At 39.4% G+C, this 22706-nt stretch overlaps 1 protein-coding gene across 2 annotated transcripts in view; it reads left to right on the forward strand.

Moving 5' to 3' along the window:
- The window catches only part of ncaph (non-SMC condensin I complex, subunit H), a 40878-nt gene extending 19923 nt beyond the window's left edge, over positions 1-20955 (forward strand). For both annotated transcript variants that reach the window (XM_061906985.1, XM_061906984.1), the window contains exons 10-18: positions 2323-2468; positions 2621-2727; positions 4481-4600; positions 5133-5240; positions 9173-9310; positions 12085-12195; positions 12324-12391; positions 17666-17741; positions 20445-20955. In XM_061906985.1, the coding sequence (XP_061762969.1) occupies positions 2323-2468; positions 2621-2727; positions 4481-4600; positions 5133-5240; positions 9173-9310; positions 12085-12195; positions 12324-12391; positions 17666-17741; positions 20445-20504 (934 nt within the window). In that variant the 3' untranslated portion in view covers positions 20505-20955. The remainder of the gene's footprint in view (positions 1-2322; positions 2469-2620; positions 2728-4480; positions 4601-5132; positions 5241-9172; positions 9311-12084; positions 12196-12323; positions 12392-17665; positions 17742-20444) is intronic.
- The last annotated feature ends 1751 nt before the right edge of the window (positions 20956-22706 follow it).

The raw sequence follows: 22706 nt of genomic DNA on the forward strand, positions 1-22706 counted from the left end.
TGCTCAGAGAGTATGGGGTATCGGACTGTCTTATTGTGGCAGTCCGATCCCTGTACTATCAGTGTCAGAGCTTGGTCCGCATTGCTGGCAGTAAGTCGGACACGTTTCCAGTGAGGGTTGGACTCCACCAAGGCTGCCCTTTGTCACCGATTCTGTTCATAACTTTTATGGACAGAATTTCTAGGCGCAGTCAAGGCATTGAGGGGTTCCGGTTTGGTGGCCGCGGGATTAGGTCTCTGCTTTTTGCAGACGATGTGGTCCTGATGGCTTCATCTGGCCGGGATCTTCAGCTCTCGCTGGATCGGTTCGCAGCCGAGTGTGAAGCGGCCGGAATGAGAATCAGCACCTCCAAATCTGAGTCCATGGTTCTCTCCCGGAAAAGGGTGAAGTGCCATCTCCGGGTTGGGGAGGAGACCCTGCCCCAAGTGGAGGAGTACAAGTACCTAGGAGTCTTGTTCACGAGTGGGGGAAGAGTGGATCGTGAGATCGACAGGCGGATCGGTGCGGCGTCTTCAGTAATGCGGACGTTGTACCGATCCGTTGTGGTGAAGAAGGAGCTGAGCCGGAAGGCAAAGCTCTCAATTTACCGGTCGATCTACGTTCCCATCCTCACCTATGGTCATGGGCTTTGGGTCATGACCGAAAGGATAAGATCACGGGTACAAGCGGCCGAAATGAGTTTCCTCCGCCGTGTGGCGGGGCTCTCCTTTAGAGATAGGGTGAGAAGCTCTGTCATCCGGGAGGAACTCAAAGTAAAGCCGCTGCTCCTCCACATGGAGAGGAGCCAGATGAGGTGGTTCGGGCATCTGGTCAGGATGCCACCCGAACGCCTCCCGAGGGAGGTGTTTAGGGCACGTCCAACCGGTAGGAGGCCACGGGGAAGACCCAGGACACGTTGGGAAGACTATGTCTCCCGGCTGGCCTGGGAACGCCTCGGGATCCCTCGGGATCCCCCGGGAAGAGCTAGACGAAGTGGCTGGGGAGAGGGAAGTCTGGGCTTCCCTGCTTAGGCTGCTGCCCCCGCGACCCGACCTCGGATAAGCGGAAGAAGATGGATGGATGGATGGATTTTTGCTATAATCAGCCAGCCCTACTTCACTGCACATGTAATATATCGCCATGTTAGTGATTAGACATGTTTATAATTCCAAGAGCGTTGGGTTTCAGCAGCACAGACACGTATGCACGCTTCAGGCACTTTAAAAATGATTCATAATGTTCCCAGGGCTCTGCGTCAGGTCAGGCAGGTTTTAAAGATAATGGGCACGTCATTGTACATCTATTGTACCAAAATAAACATAGTAACAGAAGTATAAAGCCACCAAGTCTGATTTTGCTGTTTTTCTAGGCTTCTGTGCGAGACCGATGGTGAATGCATTTACTTGTAGACAAACAGTTTTGGAACTACACTTGTGTGGATGGAGGTTGTTTTAACCCTGGATACGCATTTTTGAAACTATTTTTTTTGTGTGAACATGTCCTCGATGGAATACCTCTGGATGAGTGCTTTTTATTTAGCAATTTATTTATGACATTCCAGCTGTTCTTGACGATTTTTTTCTAACTTTTCTTTTAGTATTTTAATAAATAGATTTTAATATTTTTGGTAACATGATATATTGACATTTGAGTGGGACTAATAATACATGTTTTTGTATTGCTTATTTTTAGCAATAGAAACTTTTTTTTTGTAGATTATGTAATCCATGGTAATAAATTATGTTTTTAAATGTATTTTTGCTTTGTATAAATGGAATACAAAGCAATAAATACAGGATATAGATAAATGTTTGGTAAGTCATTTCTGCACCCCGATGTTGGAAAATCTCGTCCCATGACACATTTGCCAATTACATTTTCAAGGATTCCACATATTACTGAGTAAATTTACGGTGTTTTATTTCAACTTTAGGTTTTCTTTGTAAAATATTTGTAAAGTACTGATAATGATATAAAATATCAGAAAGCAGTAAACCATAAATCATTGAATTAATGAAATCATTAGTAAAATTTTATTAAATAAAATTGCAGAGGAGTTTATCCTTGTTGATGCATTCCTAAGTGGATAAAAAATAATAGTTATGAATTTAATTTAGAAAATGCACTAAATAATTTAATTCATGTTTTAGAAGGTCAATATTAAAATCCTCCCCAAAAAAGACCAGCCTTATTTTGATTTTTTAAAACAGAGCAGCTGTTTTTGTGCAGTGTAGATGACGTTTGCAGAATTCTCTCATGACTAACGACAGTTATTATGTTTGCATGGTTTACATCAGAGCTTGTTGCTTTTGTGACTACATTGCACTTTCTGTGGTGATCCAGTGATGTGATTCCAATTGGAGAGGCAGATATCGCCACTATGTGCCTGCAGCTGTCCTCTCAGCCCAGAGAGTATTCATACTTCAGCCCCAGGACAATGGCCACGTGGGCAGGACCGGGCTACTGGCAGTTCAAGCCAAAGCACAAATGTGAGTGACATAAAACAAATGACTGACTGATGGATTGCAATTCTCGTCCAAACTGCACATTAAACTATTTTTACAAAAATTATACGTCTTGTTACAACAGTTTGTCTTGTGTTCTGTGTGACTTAACCATTTCATTTTAATCTCCCCATTAGTGGACCATTTGCCCGACAAGGAGACACGTAAAAAGAAGCCCAAAAAGTCTTTTGAAATGGATTTCAATGCGGATGTCAACTTTGACCCCTACTTCCGTACCACAAGAGTAACTTTTTTTTCTTCCTCTCCTACCCAAATGCTCTGCGGAAAATTATTGTTTTTGTTTTATAATGAACTAACCAAAGATAACAAGAAAATGATATATACATACTGTAGGGAGGCTTTATACTTACTTTAGGAGATGTACAGCAGCGTAAGAAAAATAAAGAAAATATATTGCCAAGCTTACTTAAGTTTTGTTAAAGGAAATATTTATACTTTAGTTTGTGCAGTGAGAGAGTAAACTGAGTTTTGGGTGATCAGAATCCTCCCCAGAAAATGTTTTTGGGGGCCAGGGTAGGCTGCAGCTGTTTTGTGTACTCTGCTTCAAGCCTCACTGCCACACTTTAAGTAATAATGTAATTTATTTAATGCATACTTATTACAATACAGAAAAAAAACTTCACGTTCTACTGTGGCCTGCTTAAGGCACAATTGTGCAATAATCATGCTCTCTTGTCAGCATCTTGATACGCCACACTAGTGAGATTTAGATTCAGATGTTTGAGTATGCTATATGAGAGAAATATGGCTTTTTGTGTACATACAAAAAAATAACTTTGGGTTCTGCTCATGAAAGATGAGCAAAAGTGTTGTTGTTTTTTTTTAATTAATGAGTAAAACAAACAGAATACAGTTACCCTTGTGTGGTGTTAGGGTGTGTGGGACCCTTTTTCCGATTTTTATTAAAAGAAAAATGATACAATTAATTAATTTTTTCAAACTGAGACTCACTGGCTTTGGCTCATTTTCTGTGAAGAACATATATCAGAATACATATTTAATGACCACACACCATACACCCCCCCTACTCATTTCTATTACATATAAGATGTCCGGGTCCACTGGACCCCGGGCTAATAGAAGTGTGGAAATTGATGTTCTTTGTACCACACACACCCACCCACACACACACACACAGCAGGCCTAGACAGGAGGAGGACAGAGTGTAGGTACACAGAACATCAGAGGGTCAAATGTGCGAGAAAATGAGAGCAGACAGTGTTAGGCCTACACAGGAGGACAGAGTGTAGGTACACAGAACATCGGAGGGTCAAATGTGCGAGAAAATGAGAGCAGACAGTGTTAGGCCTAGACAGGAGGACAGAGTGTAGGTACACAGAACATCAGAGGGTCAAATGTGCGAGAAAATGAGAGCAGACAGTGTTGACAAACAATGTTGTAACCTTGTGTGGGAACCGCAGGTGCAGAAACACAAAAAAATAATTTTTGTGGGATGCAGAAACTGGCAGAGAAATTTCCATGCAACATTTATATTGTTGTTACTCAGCCAGCGATTGTGGGTCTGATGGACCCGTTGCATTTTGTGGCTTTTAATGCCTCACAATCAAACACTTTTATGTTAAAATACTGAACAGATGTTTATTGGGATAAGGTAAACAACTGTTCAGTATTTTAACATGAAAGTGTTTGATTGTGAGCCACAGACCCACAAACACTGGCTGAGTAACAACAATATGAACATTACACAAGGGTTAAGGTGTATCTGATTTGAATCATAATTCATAGTAATTACTGCGATCATTCATGCGTTAGTCCTGTTTTTTTTAACACCTTTAGATTGCACAGCTGACACTTACCGAACCACTGGTAATCTGTTTCATCATAATTCAGTACTTTGGTCTCTCACCACAGTATTTAGCTTTGCCAATACTTTTTGTTGCACCTGCTTTAAGACAGGCATGTTAAACTTATGGAGTATTTGTGCTAAATCTGATGTCTCCCTTCCCTTTTTGTAGGCAGCCACCACCATTAGCAAGTCAGCCCTCACCTCCAGCAACAAGAAATCAACTCTACCAGCGGAATTCCAGTTTCCTCCAGAGACACTTTCTCAGCTTAGCCTCAAACCCTCAGCGTCGGTGAGCTGTAAATACCAATGTCAGCTTACATATATATCTGATTTGTAGTTATTGCGCAGCTGAAATATACATGCATATGCACTTTGTACATAATTTATCCATATTCCAGCCATCTGTAAAATGCACTGCTGTCTATGAGACATTTTTAGCTCACAACTTTTTAAAAATGTTCCCTTGGCATATTCTAGAAATTAATTTTAATACATTTTTAATGTGATGTATTACAGTGCAACCCGCTTAAGTCAGTCCTACTTGTGTCGACAAGTCCATGTCGACCGACTCATCAAGTCCCGGTCCACTGTGTTGTTATTAGCAAAAAGAGGCCGCTGCGACATATCAGGCTGCTTATTTCAGCGTGTTTTGTAGTGTTGTTAACGTCCTCATTATAACTAAGTAGCAACTTAATTACTGTTAAATGACACAACATTGAAACTAATGGCAGTATTACCAGGTTACCTACCTTGAAAAAGTTTTGATCATCGAAAGGAAAGATGAATATTCTTGAAAATATATTGCTTTTTTTTTACTTTAGTTATGTCAAGAGGCACAAAGAAGACTCTCTGGGGAGCTTGGAGAAGGCATTGGTGATTATGACTACAACAATCCCAACGATACGGCAAACTTTTGCCCAGGTCTTCAGGTGAGACATTTCATTGTTCTTGCTTACCCTAAAATATTTTAATAAATATATTGGTCTTTCGTCATGTGTCATTTACTGCAAAATAGGGGTAGAGGTTGTTAATGTTTATTAGTGTTAATGTTAAACGCTATATTGTGGTCTACATAACATGTAATGGTGGTTCTTTGGTCAAATATTTGCAAAGATTATGTTTTACAGACCACCGTACAACCACTCTATAATATCGTCTCTTCAGGATGCACCATGTTTTGTGAGGTTTTATTTATGTGCCTCCACTTTGACAGTGTCTTCTTCCCGTAAGCCTTGTAGTAGTTTTTTGCGCTTCTATATAGGGCTGGACAAATATGGAAAAAATAATAGTCACAATTGTTTTGTTTGATATTTATAACACTATTAACATTATTAATTTGTAAATAGGAGTGATTATTGCTCCACCAGAAATCAACTTTAAACAACAGATATGATTTATTTTAACAAACATCAAGTAGATATAATAGTAATAGTAACAGCAACAAAAAAAATAAACAATTGCTAGGATGCATATGACGTCACATCCGTTTTTCTTCTTCTCGGCTTAATTCACACATGGTCAAGCAGCTTGAGCGTAGCATTAAAACAAGTCAATCAATCAATGTTTACTTATATAGCCCTAAATCACTAGTGTCTCAAAGGGCTGCACGAACCACAACACAAACCACTACGACATCCTCGGTAGGCCCACATATGGGCAAGGAAAACTCACACCCAGTGGGACGTCGGTGACAATGATGACTATGAGAACCTTGGAGAGGACGAAACCAATGGATGTCGAGTGGGTCTAACATGATACTGTGAAAGTTCAATCCATAATGGATCCAACACAGCCGCGAGAATCCAGTCCAAAGTGGATCCAACATAGCAGCGAGAGTCCCGTTCACAGCGGAGCCAGGAGGAAACCATCCCAAGCGGAGGCGGATCAGCAGCGCAGAGATGTCCCCAGCCGATATACAGGCAAGCAGTACATGGCCACCGGATCGGACCGGACCCCCTCCACAAAGGAGAGTGGGACATAGGAGAAAAAGAAAAGAAACGGCAGATCAACTGGTCCAAACCCTAAGTGAGAGTGAGTGTAGTTTGAGCAGAAAATGCTTTATTGCTGTTCTGTTGTTGGGTGTTCCTGTCGTTCAAATAGAAAGATTGAAGAGAGCTTTCATAGAGTCCCGAAAGAAGTTGTTAATAGAGGTAATAAAATAAGTGAAAATACGATTCTAACATATACGAATCGTCCTCGTTCTTGGTGACTAGCAGTGCTACCTCTAAATTATTTTTAAAAATGCATTCAAAACTCGTCAACAATCCTTCATTTACGTTTCGTAACTTTTATAATAACCAAGCTGTAGCAACATTGTTCACAGTGATTGTTTTTAATGCATTCTAAATAGGGCTGGGCGATACCTTTTCTTAATATCTTAATAATTTTAGGCCATGTCACGATACACAATATATATCGTGATATTTTGCCTTAGCCTTGAATGAACACTTGATGCATATAATCACAGCAGTATGATGATTCTATGTGTCTACATTAAAACATTCTTCTTTATACTGCAATAATATATGCTCATTTTAAACTTTCATGCAGAGAGGGAAATCACAACTAAGTCAATTTACCAAAACTGTATTTATTGAGCAGTGGCACAAACATTCATGTCATTTCAAAACAGAAATTGTCAGAGACATTTTAAAACAAGCTATTAGTGCACTTTTTTGCATGATGTCACTAAGATGAATAATCAAACACTCAATTAAAGTGCACTTTTTGTACAGAACGCCACTGCAATATTTTAAAACAAATAAAGTTCACTTTTGTGCATGATGTCACACAAGATATTTCAAAAACTGTAAAATAAAAATTTGGTTGCATAATAGGAAATCAAATAGTGTATGTCTTTCGCTATGTGGTAGGTCACAAAAACAGGTACCAATAGGTAAGAAAAGTTGTTTTCGCATTATAGGAGAGAATCTTTGGCCACTTTACAATTTGATTGCAGATATGATTCAGGAGCAACTATTAATTTAAAAAAATACTATTGATGCATCACTTGCAGCTTTAAAAAAAAAACAGTGCAATTGTAATAAGAAACAGTTAAATTAATTCCCACATGTTTAATTAATGGAAATGTGTTCGGGCTGGGAGATATGACCTTTTTTTAATATCTCTGTATTTTTAGGCCATATTGCGGTATATACTATATATATCTCAGTATTTTCGCCTTAGCCTTGATAATCACAGCAGTGTGGTTATAACATTCTTGTTCATACTGCATTAATATATGCTCATTTTAAACTTTCATGCAGAGAAGGAAATCACAACTCAGTCAATTGACCAAAACTGTATTTATTAAAGTTATTAGCAGGTGACTTTTCAAATGATGCTACATATTAGCAGTAATACTACTTTTGGTAGCAAGGTTTGTGCCCCACACTTGACAAATTACAGTTGTCTGTTCGACATATTCCCGCTTGAAGCCGAACCACCGCCAGACGTTGGACCCCATGCTGTTTTTCTTGGGAATTAATTATTCCTTCATTTGTTACCAGATTCGCACCTTCTTTCTCTCGTATTACCACTCACAACATTTCGCTAGCATCACCGCTAGCATTAGCCACGCTGAAACTTCTCTGCTCCGTGAGTGCGTATACATATGTGACGTATGACGTGACTCTATGTGACGTGTGTAAGCTTGTGCGTTTGCTGTCTTTTGAGGAGAGACAAGAAGGAGTGGGAAGAGCCTGTAGTGTAATGCCTGCAGCTAAAAACAACTGTGTGAGAACATATAGTCGAATATTACGATGTAGTAATTTTCTATATCGCACAGAGACAAACCCACAATGTATCGCTCAGCCCTAAAATGTGTGCAAAACTGGAACATAAAAGCCCTATAATAAAGGAGCTGGTCAAATCTCTCGGTGAGGTGGCTTGCTGCAGTCAGCCAAACTTGAGAACTGTCTGCAATGCTTTATTTACAATAAAAAAAATCAATGAAAGATTATTAATGTTTTCAAATTCATTTTATCATCGTCCATGTCTGATTTGCAATGCGGCTAAAAAATTATTATTTCCCCCACCTCTATTTTGCGTATTAGGTCACCTTAAGTGAGATCAGTCTAAGGTGCTTAGGTGCTTTGGTAAAGGGTCATAGGGAATAATAAAGCCGACTTGCATCTCTCTAACAACTTGTTGCAATTTTTTTATCCCATAGCGGAAATTGAGCCATAGGTCTCAAAGCCTAATCCCATCTGGGACTGTAATACTGTTCCTTTTTGCATTCTATTTTCTGTTTGCCGAGCATAAATGTGTTGGCGTGTTTAATTTATTGTGTTGTTGATTAATGAATCCCAAAAGTCACAATTGTCAGGTTCAAACACTGATGACATCTATTAAACAAGACAAAAGGCAAAAAATCAAACAGAAACAGAATTAAATTTGGACTCAGATCTGAGGAGAGACACGGCCACTGTACTCGCTGTACAGTCCTGCACCACGCTCTGCCAAAAGATCGTACTCCTCCTTCTTTATTTGACTTGCTTCCTGAGGGAAGTGGGTCGTAAACAGTGTCGCCCTCGGTTACCGAACAGTTCGAAGAGAGTTCGTCAAATAGTTCAAAAAGAGTTCCATAAAATAGTTCAAAGAGAGTTCCATAAAATAGTTTAAAAAGAGTTCCTGTGGAAGTTGGGCAGATCCTGCCATCTGTCCGCTTTAAAATCCAGTGAAGTTTTACGAGCCTTCTTCTTGGTTGGTTTCAAAGACAGCCTTTTGTCTTCTTGTCAGGAACGTAATATAATACAAAGTTTTTTGTGATCATTTAGAAACAATTATTCTAACAACAATATTTACCCGTTGTCCTCAACGAATCCCACAAGTCACCATGTTTACTCGTTGTCCTCATTAGACTGGTGACAGTGATGACGATGTGGAAGGGTTTCCAGACTCTGACGATACACAACCATCAGGGGAGAGTTTTCCACCGCCCTCACAAGACGGCGTCTCTACCTATGGCGAGGATGATCTTGTACCAGAACCACACAAGGTATGTAGTTAAGTGTTTTCCTACTTTACATGAAAGGGAGGCACTGGGGCTTGATGTAGCAACAGTTGCGTGGCGTTCTTACTAAAAATAGACGTATGTTCAAAACTACATTCACCAGTGAAAAAAACAGATGTATTTAAGTGTGTGCACGCACAAAGCCAAGCACATTTAAATTTTACTTCGCAATCAATTTCAAATTGGTCCCTGATGTGCCAAGCCATGTCCCTGTATAAATATGCAATTTATTTTAAAAGTGTCCATGTGCTTGAGCTCAGCACGGTCTGGCCTATCACAAGTCAGTAGAAGGTGCGTGTTTGTAGCGAAGTTAGAGGGATGGTCAGACCGTCATTGCGTCATTCAACACAGGTTGAAATAAAAAGAAAGTGGTCGTGTCACGAAGAGGTTGAGACTGCTCAGATTAGGGTTTCATGAGACAATCAGTATTGGCGCTAGGAATCTTCAAAATGGGGTCGCAGAACCCAATCAAGTCATGAAAATGAGGTCCGACTTTTTGGGTTCCCACTTTTTTGTAACCGTTTTGAAAACAAATGATAAATGTATGCATTATCCTGTTGTACCTCACGTTCTATATTGTGTTTTGGAATAAGGTTGTCATTAACGTCACTTAATTCTTTTTAAAAAATTAGGCTTTCTCTCTGCCACCATCACCAGTGAGTCCAGTTTTATTCCGATCGTAGAGCCGGCCCGCCTAATCAGTTTCTCTAGTCTGGAGCTGTCCTTCTTAGATGTACTTCCCCCCCAGCACACCACCATGTGGAACAGAACACTGGCAACCACCGACTGGTAGTACATCAACTAGGGCAGGGGTCACCAACCTTTTTGAAACCAAGAGCTACTTCTTGGGTACTTATTAATGCGAAGGGCTACCAGTTTGATACACACTTAAATAAGTTGCCAGAAATAGACAATTTGCTCAATTTACCTTTAACTCTATGTTATTATTATTATTATGTTATTATTGGGACGGCGTGGCGCAGTGGAAGAGTGGCCGTGCGCAACCCGAGGGTCCCTGGTTCAAATCCCACCTAGTACCAACCTCGTCACGTCCGTTGTGTCCTGAGCAAGACACTTCACCCTTGCTCCTGATGGGTGCTGGTTGGCGCCTTGCATGGCAGCTCCCTCCGTCAGTGTGTGAATGTGTGTGTGAATGGGTAAATGTGGAAGTAGTGTCAAAGCGCTTTGAGTACCTTGAAGGTAGAAAAGCGCTATACAAGTACAACCCATTTATTTATTTATTTATTAATAATTAATTATATTTATCATTGTGGAAACACTGATCATCTTAATGATTTCTCACAATAAATGTATATCGAAACAGAAAAATATCAATATGCAACATTTTATTTTTATATTTTCTCTAAGTGCACATTTTTCAAATTGAACATTTTCAAATGATCACTTCAAAGACAGTCTTGTGAAATCACAATATCCCATTTTAACTAGCTAGCCACTAATATTTTTTTTAACAAATCATGAATTACTTTGCACCATGTTTGTACAAATAATAACTCATGTAAAATACAAAAATCAACTCTCATATTTTTTAGATAAATCATGTCACACTTTGAACTGGACACCAAATCTGTTATCTGTTTCTTTGTCAGTTAGTGGGAAGCCTGGCATTGCATGCTGTTAACTAGTGTGTTGTATTCTGGTGTGTAACTTGGCATTACAACTCTGAGTGAGTCTTGCAGATGTGCATCAGTGTTCTGTGTTTGTTCTTGATGAAGTTCATGTCAGAAAAGGCTGATACACAGAGATAAGTTGAACCAAACAGGCTTGCAACCTTCATAGCTGCTACGCATACACAACTGTACTTTTCTGTATCAACAAGGCACCAAATGCTTGGTGCAGCCGGGTGGGCTTTAAATTTTAAATTGTCAGGAAACAAGAGTAATGAATTTAAAAGGTAAAAAGGTATATGTGTTTAAAAATCCTACAATCATTTTTAAGGTGTTTTTTTTCTCTAAAATTGTCTTTCTGGAAGTTATAAGAAGCAATGTAAAAAAAATCAATGAATTTATTTAAACAAGTGAAGACCCAAGTCTTTAAAATATTTTCTTGGATTTTCAAATTCTATTTGAGTTTTGTCTCTCTTAGAATTAAAAATGTCGAGCAAAGCGAGACCAGCTTGCTAGTAAATACATAAAATTGGAAAAATAGAGGCAGCTCACTGGTAAGTGCTGCTATTTGAGCTATTTTTAGAACAGGCCAGCGGGCGACTCATCTGGTCCTTACGGGCTACCTGGTGCCTGCGGGCACCACGTTGGTGACCCCTGCACTAGAGTTTCTTACAGATGTTGGAGCACAGCCTCCTCAGGAAGTACAACCTGCTCTTTCCTTTCCTGTGTAAAATACACCAAATGAAACCAACACCCAGCAAGTCAATCACTTAATTTTCTAATGAATAATGTTTAAAACTTAAAATCTGTTTGTACATTTTTTATAACGCAAACTGAAAATCTCAGTTTTACTCATTTAAACACATACACTGTGTTTTGCGCCTTGACCAGTAATGCAAATTAATGTCCCAACATTTTACTGCTTTTTGTACAACTTGTTCTAATAAGGAGGTAAACAGCTAATATTTACATTGTAACTTTATGCATGTCTCACTCAGTATGTGGTTTTTTGTATCTATCAATGTATCCGCTGTATGTCTTTCCACATGCATTTTATGTGTCAGCCCTCCGTTGCCCTGTACTGGGAGTTGATGCGTACACACTGAATGTTGTCTTTCGTCTTTCCATAAGGTCAACAAGATAGAAATCAACTACTGTAAAACAGCCAAGAAAATGGATATGAAAAGACTAAAGAGCAGCATGTGGACTCTTCTCGCTGAAAGCCCAGAAAAATCTGACAAGGTAAATTTACCAGTACGACCTAGTACATTTTTATTCTGTCATTTACTTTCCTTAAAACCATATAATTTTTAACTGCCAACGTTTGTGTTTAACAGTTTCTTTGTGTTTTATGTATTTCTTAAATGTAGGAGGTTGAAACAGTAAAAGTTTGTGGCGACAAAGTCTTCAGTCAAACCACAAAGACGCTGCTTCAAAGGTAAAATGTCTTGCAAAATTAAAAATTGCGTCATTGAGAAAAGATTAGTGATTAACTCAGACTTTGAATTGTTTAGTCTTGAAGTTTTTATAATACACAAAGACATGCACCTGGGGATAGGTTGATTGGTAACACTAAAAATGGGCCCTAGTGTGTGAATGTTGTCTAGCTGTGTTGGCCCTGTGAGGATGCGGCGACTTCCGCCCGAATGCAGCTGAGATCGGGTCCAGCACCCCCCGCGGCCCCAAAAGGGACAAGCGGTAGAAAATGGATTGATGGAATTAAATCCCTTATACCTTTTATAAAAGACAGCGATGAGCGGAACAGGAGAAGATCAACACGGGCACCGCTAATCTACATAAGTTATTTCTTGAATTCATGCGTTGTGTCTATCTGTGTTGGCCCTGTGATGAGACAGTGACTTGTCCAGGGCGTAACCCGCCTTCCTTGTCCAGGGTGTACCCCGCCTTTCACCCGAGTGCAGCTGAAATAGGCATCAATCACACGCGACCTCGAGAGGGAGAAGCAGGATGTTTTTCTTTGTATTCCAAATAGGCCTGGGCTATATATCGATTTTATCCATATATTCAAGGTTTTTCTTTGCATACGATTTAAGAATTAAAAAAAAAATAATACAATTCTCTTCTTTTCTGCGGTATACTGTTTCCCTCTCAGGAGCTTCCATTGCTTGCGCTGTCCCCTTCATCATCTGCGGTCACTCGATACACCCCTAGTGTATCCCTTTTATGGAGGATGCCTGTGTGTGACTTACCGTAATTTTCGGACTATAAGTCGCAGTTTTTTTCATAGTTTGGCCGAGGGTGCTACATATACTCCGGAGCGACTTATGTGTGAAATTATTACCACATTACCGTAAAATATAAAATAATATTATTTATCTCATTCGCTGAAGAGACGAAGAAAATGTCAGCAATCGTCACACACACGTCAACCAATAAGAATTCGGCGGCGGAGGGTCATGGCAGAAGTGCATTGTGGGTCATGGAATGCTAACTGCTATATGCTACTGCCGTAACTATTAAAATGGATCATTTTAACGTTGGCGGTAACTTATTAAAACTGAGAAGGGCTGAACAAAAATGGCACTGAAAAGGAAATCATGTACTGCAGATTACAAGCTGGACGTAGTGAAATATGCAGCAGAAAACGACAAGAGTAAGCGGCGCATGCCTTTGGAGTTGGCAAAGTTGTTTAGACTTAGACAAACTTTAAGAAGCGACATCCATCCATTTTCTGCCGCTTATTCCCTTTTGGGGTCGCGGGGCGCGCTGGCGCCTATCTCAGCTAGAATTGGGATCGAGGAAGAAAATTTCATTGCATTTATCGATTATGAGTGACAGATTGTTTGGTAAAGGTATAGCATGTTCTATATTGTGTGTTGGATCCATTGTGGATTGAACTTTCACAGTATCATGTTAGACCCGCTCAACATCCATTGCTTTCCTCCTCTCTAAGGTTCTCATAGTCATTATTGTCACCGACGTCCCACTGGGTGTGAGTTTTCCTTGCCCTTATGTGGGCCTACCGAGGATGTCGTGGTGGTTTGTGCAGCCCTTTGAGACATTAGTGATTTAGGGCTATATAAGTAAACATTGATTGATTGATATGTTATAGTTATTTGAATGACTCTTACCATAATATGTTACGTTAACACACCAGGCACCTTCTCAGTTGGTTATTTATGCCTCATATAACGTACACTTATTCAGCCTGTTGTTCACTATTCTTTATTTGTTTTTAATACATTTCCCCCAAAAATGCGACTTATACTCCAGTGCGACGTATATGTTTTTTTCTTCTTCATTATGCATTTTTGGCCGGTGCAACGTATACTCCGAAAAATACGGTAGTTTAACGTGGGGAGACTGGTGCACAGACAGTCACCACACGATCCTTGACAGAATCGGGTCAGGGTCCAGGGGCATGGAGTCCAAGACGACTGGGGACCCTTTTCTGCTAGAGCCTTCTTCCGCTATCGCAGCCGTTGTGGTAGTTCTTAAATCTACCTTCTCCGCCGTTGAGGTCTTCACCGTATCCCTGGCTAGGGGGCAGTCAGGTACTAGGCCTTTGCCAATGGCCACCTGGGGTAACAGTAGTAAAGGGGTTAACCTCCTAGTGCCCCAAGACCCCATAGAGGAGCCTCCACTGCCGGATGCACTTTAACGTCATGCCCAGGACACTGCTGTCCCCTTACTTCCTTAGCAGCACACATAGCATGGCAAATGCTAAAGCCTGGTGTATACTCTGGCATGACGTGGCTTGCATCTTCGTTAACGGCGTCTGGTTGGATCTATAGGATGGTGCGGCTCCGTTGGTAGAGTGGTCATACCAGCAACCTGAGAGTTCCTGTTTTGATCCCCGGCTTTTGCAATCCTAGTCACAGCTGTTGTGTCTTTGAACAAGACCCTTCTCCCTGCTCCCTGCTTGGCACTCAGCATCAAGGGTTGGAATTGGGGGTTAAATCACCAAAATAATTCCCGGGCGCGGCACTGCTGCTGCCCACTGCTCCCCTCACTTCCAAGGGGGTGGTCAAGTGATGGGTCAAATGCAGAGGAAAAATTTCACCACACGTAGTGTGTGTGTGACAATCATTGGTACGTTAACTTTGCTCCTGATGGATCGTGGTTTGATTGATTGATTGACTGAAACTTTTAATAGTAGATTGCACAGTACAGTACATATTACATACAATTGACCACTAAATGGTAACACCTGAAAAAGTTTTTCAACTTGTTTTAGTTGGGGTCCATGTTAATCAATTAAAGGTAAAGGTTAAGGCCTTACAGTGTGTAAATGTGTGTGTGGAAGGGTGAATGTGGAAATAGTGTCAAAGCACCTTGAGTACCTTAACAAGTATAACCCATTTACCATTAGTTCTTCTGTGGAGGGGTGGCACCAGACTTGTAATTCTCTTCCAAAACACTAGGGGGGAGTGTTTCCAAAAGAAGCAGAAGTATTGGTTCCCAAGGGAAGCTCTTTCTTTAATTCAGGGTTTGGGAACCTTTTTGGCCGAGAGAGCCATGAAAGCCAAATATTTAAAAATGTATTTCTGTGAGATCCATATAATATTTTTTAACACTGAATACAATTAAATGCATGCATTTTTAAGTAAGACCAACATTTTTAGAGAATAATAAGTCTCTTATTCTTTTTAATAACGTTGTTATTGGAGCAGTACATCTCGGATGGTAGAGTGGCCGTGCCAGCAACTTGAGGGTTCCAGGTTCAACCCCGGCTTCCGCCATCCTAGTCACTGCCGTTGTGTCCTTGGGCAAGACACTTTACCCACCTGCTCCCAGTGCCACCCACACTGGTTCAAATGTAACTTAGATATTGGGTTTCACTATGTGAAGCGCTTTGAGTCATTAGAGAAAAAGCTCTATATAAATATAATTCACTTCACAATATAATTCACTTATTCTAAAGCTAACCAATAATAAATATAATACTTCTTACCATTAATGCGATTTCTTGAACAGGTGCGATAGAAAATGGATGGTTGGATTAAAATGCATGAGAATGTCTTATCTTTTGAACGTTATTTTTAACACTGTGATTACCAGCGGAATTATTCATTACTTAACATGTTAAGCAATGCCAGCTAAGATTTATCTGAGAGCCAGATGCAGTCATCAAAAGAGCCACATCTGGCTCTAGAGCCATAGGTTCCCTACCCCTGCTTTAATTCTTTGAAAAGTATTCCATAAAATGAACATTTTATATACAAACAAAAATATACAAATTAGAAGTGTAAGATTGAGTGTATGCAGTCATTTTAATATAATAGTTTTTGATGAAGTAAAAAAACATTGTTTTGGAATATCCCTGTCATTTGTATTAAATGTTTTTCTTTAAAAGTAGGGGGGAAAAATCTGAGATTTAATATTTAGGCCATATGGCCCAGGCCCTAGGTCTTTTGTGTCAAATAAAACACTTACTGCCATGAATTGATTAACGTGGACCCCGACTTAAACAAGTTGAAAAACTTATTTGGGTGTCAATTGTACGGAATATGTACTGAACTGTGCAATCTACTAATAAAAGTCTCAATCAATCAATCAATCAATGCACAACAACTAAACTTTAGATTTTGGTTTTGAAAATGGACAAAAAAATATGGTGGATTGTACCACCAAACACAATATTTATTACCAGGACTCAGCATGGCGTTAGTTTATTTGCACAAGCAGGTCTTCCTAGTTGGATAGGTTGATTGGCAACACTAAATTGGCCCTAGTGTGTGAATGTGAGTGTGAATGTTGTCTATCTGTGTTGGCCCTGCGATGAGGTGGCGACTTGTCCAGGGTGTACCCCGCCTTCCGCCCGATTGTAGCTGAGATAGGCGCCAGCGCCCCCCGCAACCCCGAAAGGGAATAAGCGGTAGGAAATGGATGGATGGATGGAGGTCTTCCTAGTTATATTTAAACATAGCAACCACAAAAAACTAACACAAACTAATGCGATCTCTTGTCCTTTCTTTATGTTTGGTTTTGGTATCAAACACTACTAACATAGTAGAGAATAAACTCATAATAATAATAATTTAAAAAATCATGAGTCAAATTTTTTGTGAAAAAAAAAAACAAAAAAAAATCTGATTTTATTTTTAGGTCATATCACCTAGAACTAATTCCAAAAGACTAAACCAGTGGTTCTCAAGGTGTGGTACACAGTGGTGTGTGGGCTCCATTAAGTGGAGTAAATATTGAATCATAAAGTTTAAATAAACTTTGTTTAATGTTACCGTGGCCAAAATGTTAAATATACTTGTTTTTAATGAATATTTAGATATGTATGCTACTGTATTTAATGGTGGTCATTATGGTGGTACTTGGAGCGCCAATTGTTGGGGATGGCGTGGCACAGTTGGGAGAGTGGCTGTGCCAGCAACCTGAGGGTTCCTGGTTCAATTCCCACCTTCTACCAACCTAGTCATGTCTGTTGAGTCCTTGAGCAAGACACTTTACCCTTGCCTTGCTCCTGAAGGGTCGTGGTTAGCTCCTGCCATCAGTGTGTGAATGGGTGGATGTGGGAATAGTGTCAAGGCGCTTTGAGTACCTTAAAGGTAGAAAAGCGCTATAGAAGTATAACCCATTTAACTGTTTACTGAGGTGGTACTTGGGGAAAAAAGGTTGAGAACCACTGGACTAAACCTAAAAATACACGATGCTAAACCTCCTCTGCTCTCGAAATGTTGCTTGATATTGCCGTCATTAATGATGTATTGACGTATTTTGCTTTGTGCTGGTCTAGACTGCCCAACACGATGGCTCAAAACCTGTCCATCCCTTTGGCCTTTGTTGCACTCCTTCATCTGGCTAACGAAAAGGTAAGTGGTTGTTAGCACGTCACTTAGCGTTTCCGCTACCATTTGAATAAAGATATGCTCCTATAACCCTTTTAAGGCCTAAGCTGTTCGTTTACATGTTTTTTTTTTATTTCTCTTTGCTACTTGGGCTTATTGGACCCTAATTAAAATAAAAACTAGAAATAATCTTTTGATATGATTTATTTAGGCCTAAGCTGTTTGTTTACATGCTTTTTTTTATTTCTCTTTGCTATTTGGGCTTATTGGATCCTAATTAGAATAAAAACTAAAAATAATATTTTAATATGATGTACTTAGTCCGTAAGTACACAAACGTGTATTTCATGTGTAGTGACATGCTAATTCTTATTTTTAGACTTTTTTTTTTTTCCAAATTCCATTGTATGTTATACTCAGACACCCTAAATGCAACACGGAACGACACAGGAGGTCCTTCATACCGACAGCCATCAGACTGTATAATGCATATGTTCCTTGACTGCACTTAAATGTAGAATATATTTATACTATTCATATATTATATAAATAATATATGTTATATATTATTTATTATTATTTTTGTCTATTGTGAGCGAACTATGGTGCTGAATTCCCCCCATGGATCAATAAAGTACTTTCTATTCTATTCTGACACCACCAGATGGCAGCATAAGACCCCAATTCAGTAATGTACACAATTTTGGAAATAAGAGCTAAAAAGTGCTGTCCATGCATGTGGCCTTTGGAGGTTCATTTTAACTTTAAGTGCTAAAATACAAACGTATTAACTCTATAATACATCACATTTGCAAAAACTGAGTAAAACAAGAAAAACTAAACACATGTTGAGAATAGCAAATTAACTTTCTTTTGCACGTCTGGATGACTAGCCTTCATATTTTCAGTGGTTAGCGTCAAGCTTTATTATGAAGCTGACTGTGGCGTGTTCTTTCTGACGTCACTCCATGTTTGGGCGAGGTCTTTCTGGTGTCATTTCCTCTCCGAACTTTGTAAACAATCAATACAAAGCTAAGTGCCGGAGATTTAAGAATTACACGGCTGACTTACCTGTGTAAAAAATGCGTCCGAGGAGGGGGACCTTAAGCGCTGGTTTAGTGTGGCTGAAACGGGGCTTAGGCTAAATAATTATCCGTTTTAAGGGGTTAAACGACTTAGTGTAGGCCTAAGATGAGCCGCACATGCTTTCATGTCAGTCGACAAAGTCTCTTTACTAGATTTGTTGCTGGTCACTTTTTTAAAAAACATTTTTTTAAGTAAATCAAATGATTGTAAAAGTAATCACATAAAGAAAAGTACATTAAAACCTATAAAGTTCTTAGTGGCCGCATGTGTGGGCAGCACCTTTTAGCTCTTATTTCCAAAATTGTTTACACTACTGCAGTTGTTCTCAAATGGGGGTACGTGTACCCCTGAGGGTACTTGAATAATACTTCAACAAAATATGAATGTAAGTTCATAAACTGAGAAAAGAAACACAACAATGCAATATTCAGTGTTGACAGCTAGATTTTTTTGTGGACATGTTCCATAAATATTGATATTAAAGATTTCTTTTTTTGTGAAGAAATGTTTAGAATTAAGTTCATCAATCCAGATGGATCTCTATTACAATCCCTAAAGAGGGCACTTTAAGTTGATGATTACTTCTATGTGTAGAAATCGTTATTTATAATTGAATCACTTGTTTATTTTTCAACAAGTTTTTTGTTATTTTTATTATATCTTTTTTTCCAAATATTTCAAGAAAGACCACTACAAATGAGCAATATTTTGCACTGTTATACAATTTAATAAATCAGAAACTGATGACATAGTGCTGTATTTTACTTCTTTATCTATTTTTTTTCAACCAAAAATGCTTTGCTCTGATTAGGGGGTACTTGAATTAAAAAAATGTTCACAGGGGGTACATCCCTGAAAAAGGTTGAGAACCACTGATCTACTGAATTGGGGTCTTATGGCCGCTTATGTGGACACTTATACTGCCATCTGGTGGTGTCAGAAGAGTATAACACAATGGAATTTGAAGGGAAAAAAAGTGTAAAAATGTGCACGTCACTACACATGAAGTACACGTTTGTGTACTTATGGACTAAGTACATCATATTAAAAGATGATTTTTAGTTTTTATTCTAATTAGGGTCCAACAAGCCCAAAGAGAAATACAAAAATGCATGTAAACAAACAGCTTGGGCCTTAAGAGGTTTTTAATATAAACATGAAGTGCACATACATGTAGGAGTCATGTGAAATCGACAATACAGTTTGATATAAACTGGAAAAAAACGCAATGCAAACATTTAGGTCAAATGTTATGCAGCGAGCTTAATGCTAACATACAATGGACAAGCCTGTTGACAGGCTAACAAAAATAGCATCGCAACTGGTTTAACAAATGAGATTTTAACAGAACAAAATTGACACGGAGGAGCAAATGCATTTCTTTCTACAGGTATTTAGTCGCTCATTTTTCAGGTCTTCCTGTCTCTCAAACTCGAATTTTATATCAGCTTGAAAGTGAAGTGTTACCCTCCTGTATCTAAAATAAATCTTATTTCCAAAAAAAACAAAAAAAACAAAAACTTCCCAATTTGTTTTACTTGTGCTTATGAATGTGTGGGAAACACTGAAATGACTTATTTACGTTGTGTTTGTATTGTGACTGACTTTACTGACAGAGTGCTAAATATACTGTCTGTGTAGAATTTGGAGCTGGTGGAGGTTGACGACATGTCGGACATCATCATCAGGCAAAGCCATTGAGGACAAAAGGATTTGAAGGAATGTTAGTCATTATTTACACCATATTTTGTACACTATTTCCATTTCTGTCTCTGCAGCATGCCATTGTTTAGATGCTTTAATTATTTCTGTACTTTTCCTTACATACTGTACTTGCATACATTTCCTCTTTCATGACTTGTACATCTTGTTACAATGTTGGAAACCATAAGGTTTATTTATAGAGATAGCGTGCCGTTTTGGATGGCTCTGAAGGCTGTTTTACAATCTTTTTTTGACAGTGGCCCATTTGTGACATCACAGAGTGGTGGACGTACATATGTGGCCATTTGTTGTACTCGCTGTCAGCCAGCCTTCCCTCTGCTTTAGGCTGTGCCACCGTTACCTCCCATGCTATTCCTTCTCGTTTCACGCCATCCCGTCTGCTCTTATGTCTTATGAAATAAATACTTTTGTATTGATTTGTCCACAACATTTTACACAGGACTGTTTTGTAACTACAAAATTGGATTAACCGCAGAACTTTGACGAAAAACGGCAAAATGACTAGTTGGTTAACACGAAATCGGTAGGATTAAGTATTATTTTCATCGTGCATACACTCACACTGTGTGGGAAAAAAGGCAGCTTTAGAAAAAAGATGGTGTCAGAAAAAATAAATGCGAAGATGTTAGTGTTCCAAAAACTTTTGGAGAGCTTAATTTGCCGTCTAAATGGAGTGCCTCCACAAATGAACAGCTTGCAGCCACATGCAAAAAGTGAGTTATAAGGTAAAAAACAGCCTCCATGCCAGCTTTTTATAAAATAGAATGCATTTTATTGTCATTATACACATACAATGATATTGAAGCAGCTTATTTAATTCATTGCAAACATGCTTATTTTTGGTCAAATATAAAACTGGAAAAATAATGAAAGTGTGACAGTGGCTAAATTTACCCTATCCCATTCATATTATAAGAGGGAAGTGTGTTAAATGTAGATTAAAATCATCAAGAACTGCATTAATTCACAAAACGAACACATGTATATTATGAATTTAGATCACATTTTGTGAGGTATGCTCGAAAAAGTTTGGGGCACAGGGGACACAGCACAGGAGTTTTAATGGGGCGGCATAGCTCAGTTGGTAGAGTGGCCGTGCCAGCAACTTGATGGTTGCAGGTTCGATTCCTGCTTCCGCCATCCTAGTCACTGCCGTTGTGTCCTTGGGCAAGGCACTTTACCCACCTGCTCCCAGTGCCACCCACACTGGTTTAAATGTAACTTAGATATTGGGTTTCACTATGTAAAGCGCTTTGAGTCACTAGAGAAAAGCGCTATATAATTCAATTCAATATTTTTGTCCAAGTTTTTCTCCAGGAGAACGTGGCTCTTCAGTCACGTCCGTATCCTCTCTACCCTCCTGCTCCCGGCCGCTTACTGTTAAAGACAACAGATGATTAGATTGACACGTACCATCTGTGGAATCTAATCACCTGCCAGCTGTGTCTCGCAAACAGCACTGCCACGCCCCTGTCTGATGCTCTGTCCTCAGCACCATGGACAGAGGCGGTGATCTTTGCTCCAGCAGGCAGAGCAGGCCACATCTCCCCCCACAGGGACTTTTTCACACTCTATATAAGATAATGTAAATTTAACTTTAGTGTGTGTGTGTTTTAGCTACAAATTTACTGAATTGTATAGATAGAATTGATATACTATACTCTGTTTTAAAAAATGCTTGTATTAGTCAATTTTAGTTATGAAGAATAAATGATTGTTATTGAGCTTGACAATAGTTACATCCATGTTGTACCGCTTGTCCCTCCCGGGACATTCAGAGAAAAAAATGTGTCTGAGGGGCCAATGTGTATGTGTGTATAAATATATATCAATCAATCAATATTTATTTATATAGCCCTAAATCACAAGTGTCTCAAAGGGCTGCACAAGCCACAACGACATCCGCGGTACAGAGCCCACATAAGGGCAAGGAAAAACTCGCCCCAGTGGGAAGTCAGTGACAATGACTATGAGAAACCTTGGAGAGGACCACATTGTGGGCAACCCCTCCCCCTCTAGGGGAGACCAAAAGCAGTGGGTGTTGAGCGGGTCTAACATGATATTGTGAAAGTCCAGTCCATAGTGGAGCCAACATAACAGTGAGAGTCTAGTCCAGGGGTCACCAACTTTTTTGAAACCAAGAGCGACTTCTTGGGTACTGATTAATGCGAAAGGCTA

The sequence above is a fragment of the Nerophis ophidion genome, linkage group LG07 (genome assembly GCF_033978795.1).
Source record: "Nerophis ophidion isolate RoL-2023_Sa linkage group LG07, RoL_Noph_v1.0, whole genome shotgun sequence".
Classification (NCBI taxonomy): domain Eukaryota; kingdom Metazoa; phylum Chordata; class Actinopteri; order Syngnathiformes; family Syngnathidae; genus Nerophis; species Nerophis ophidion.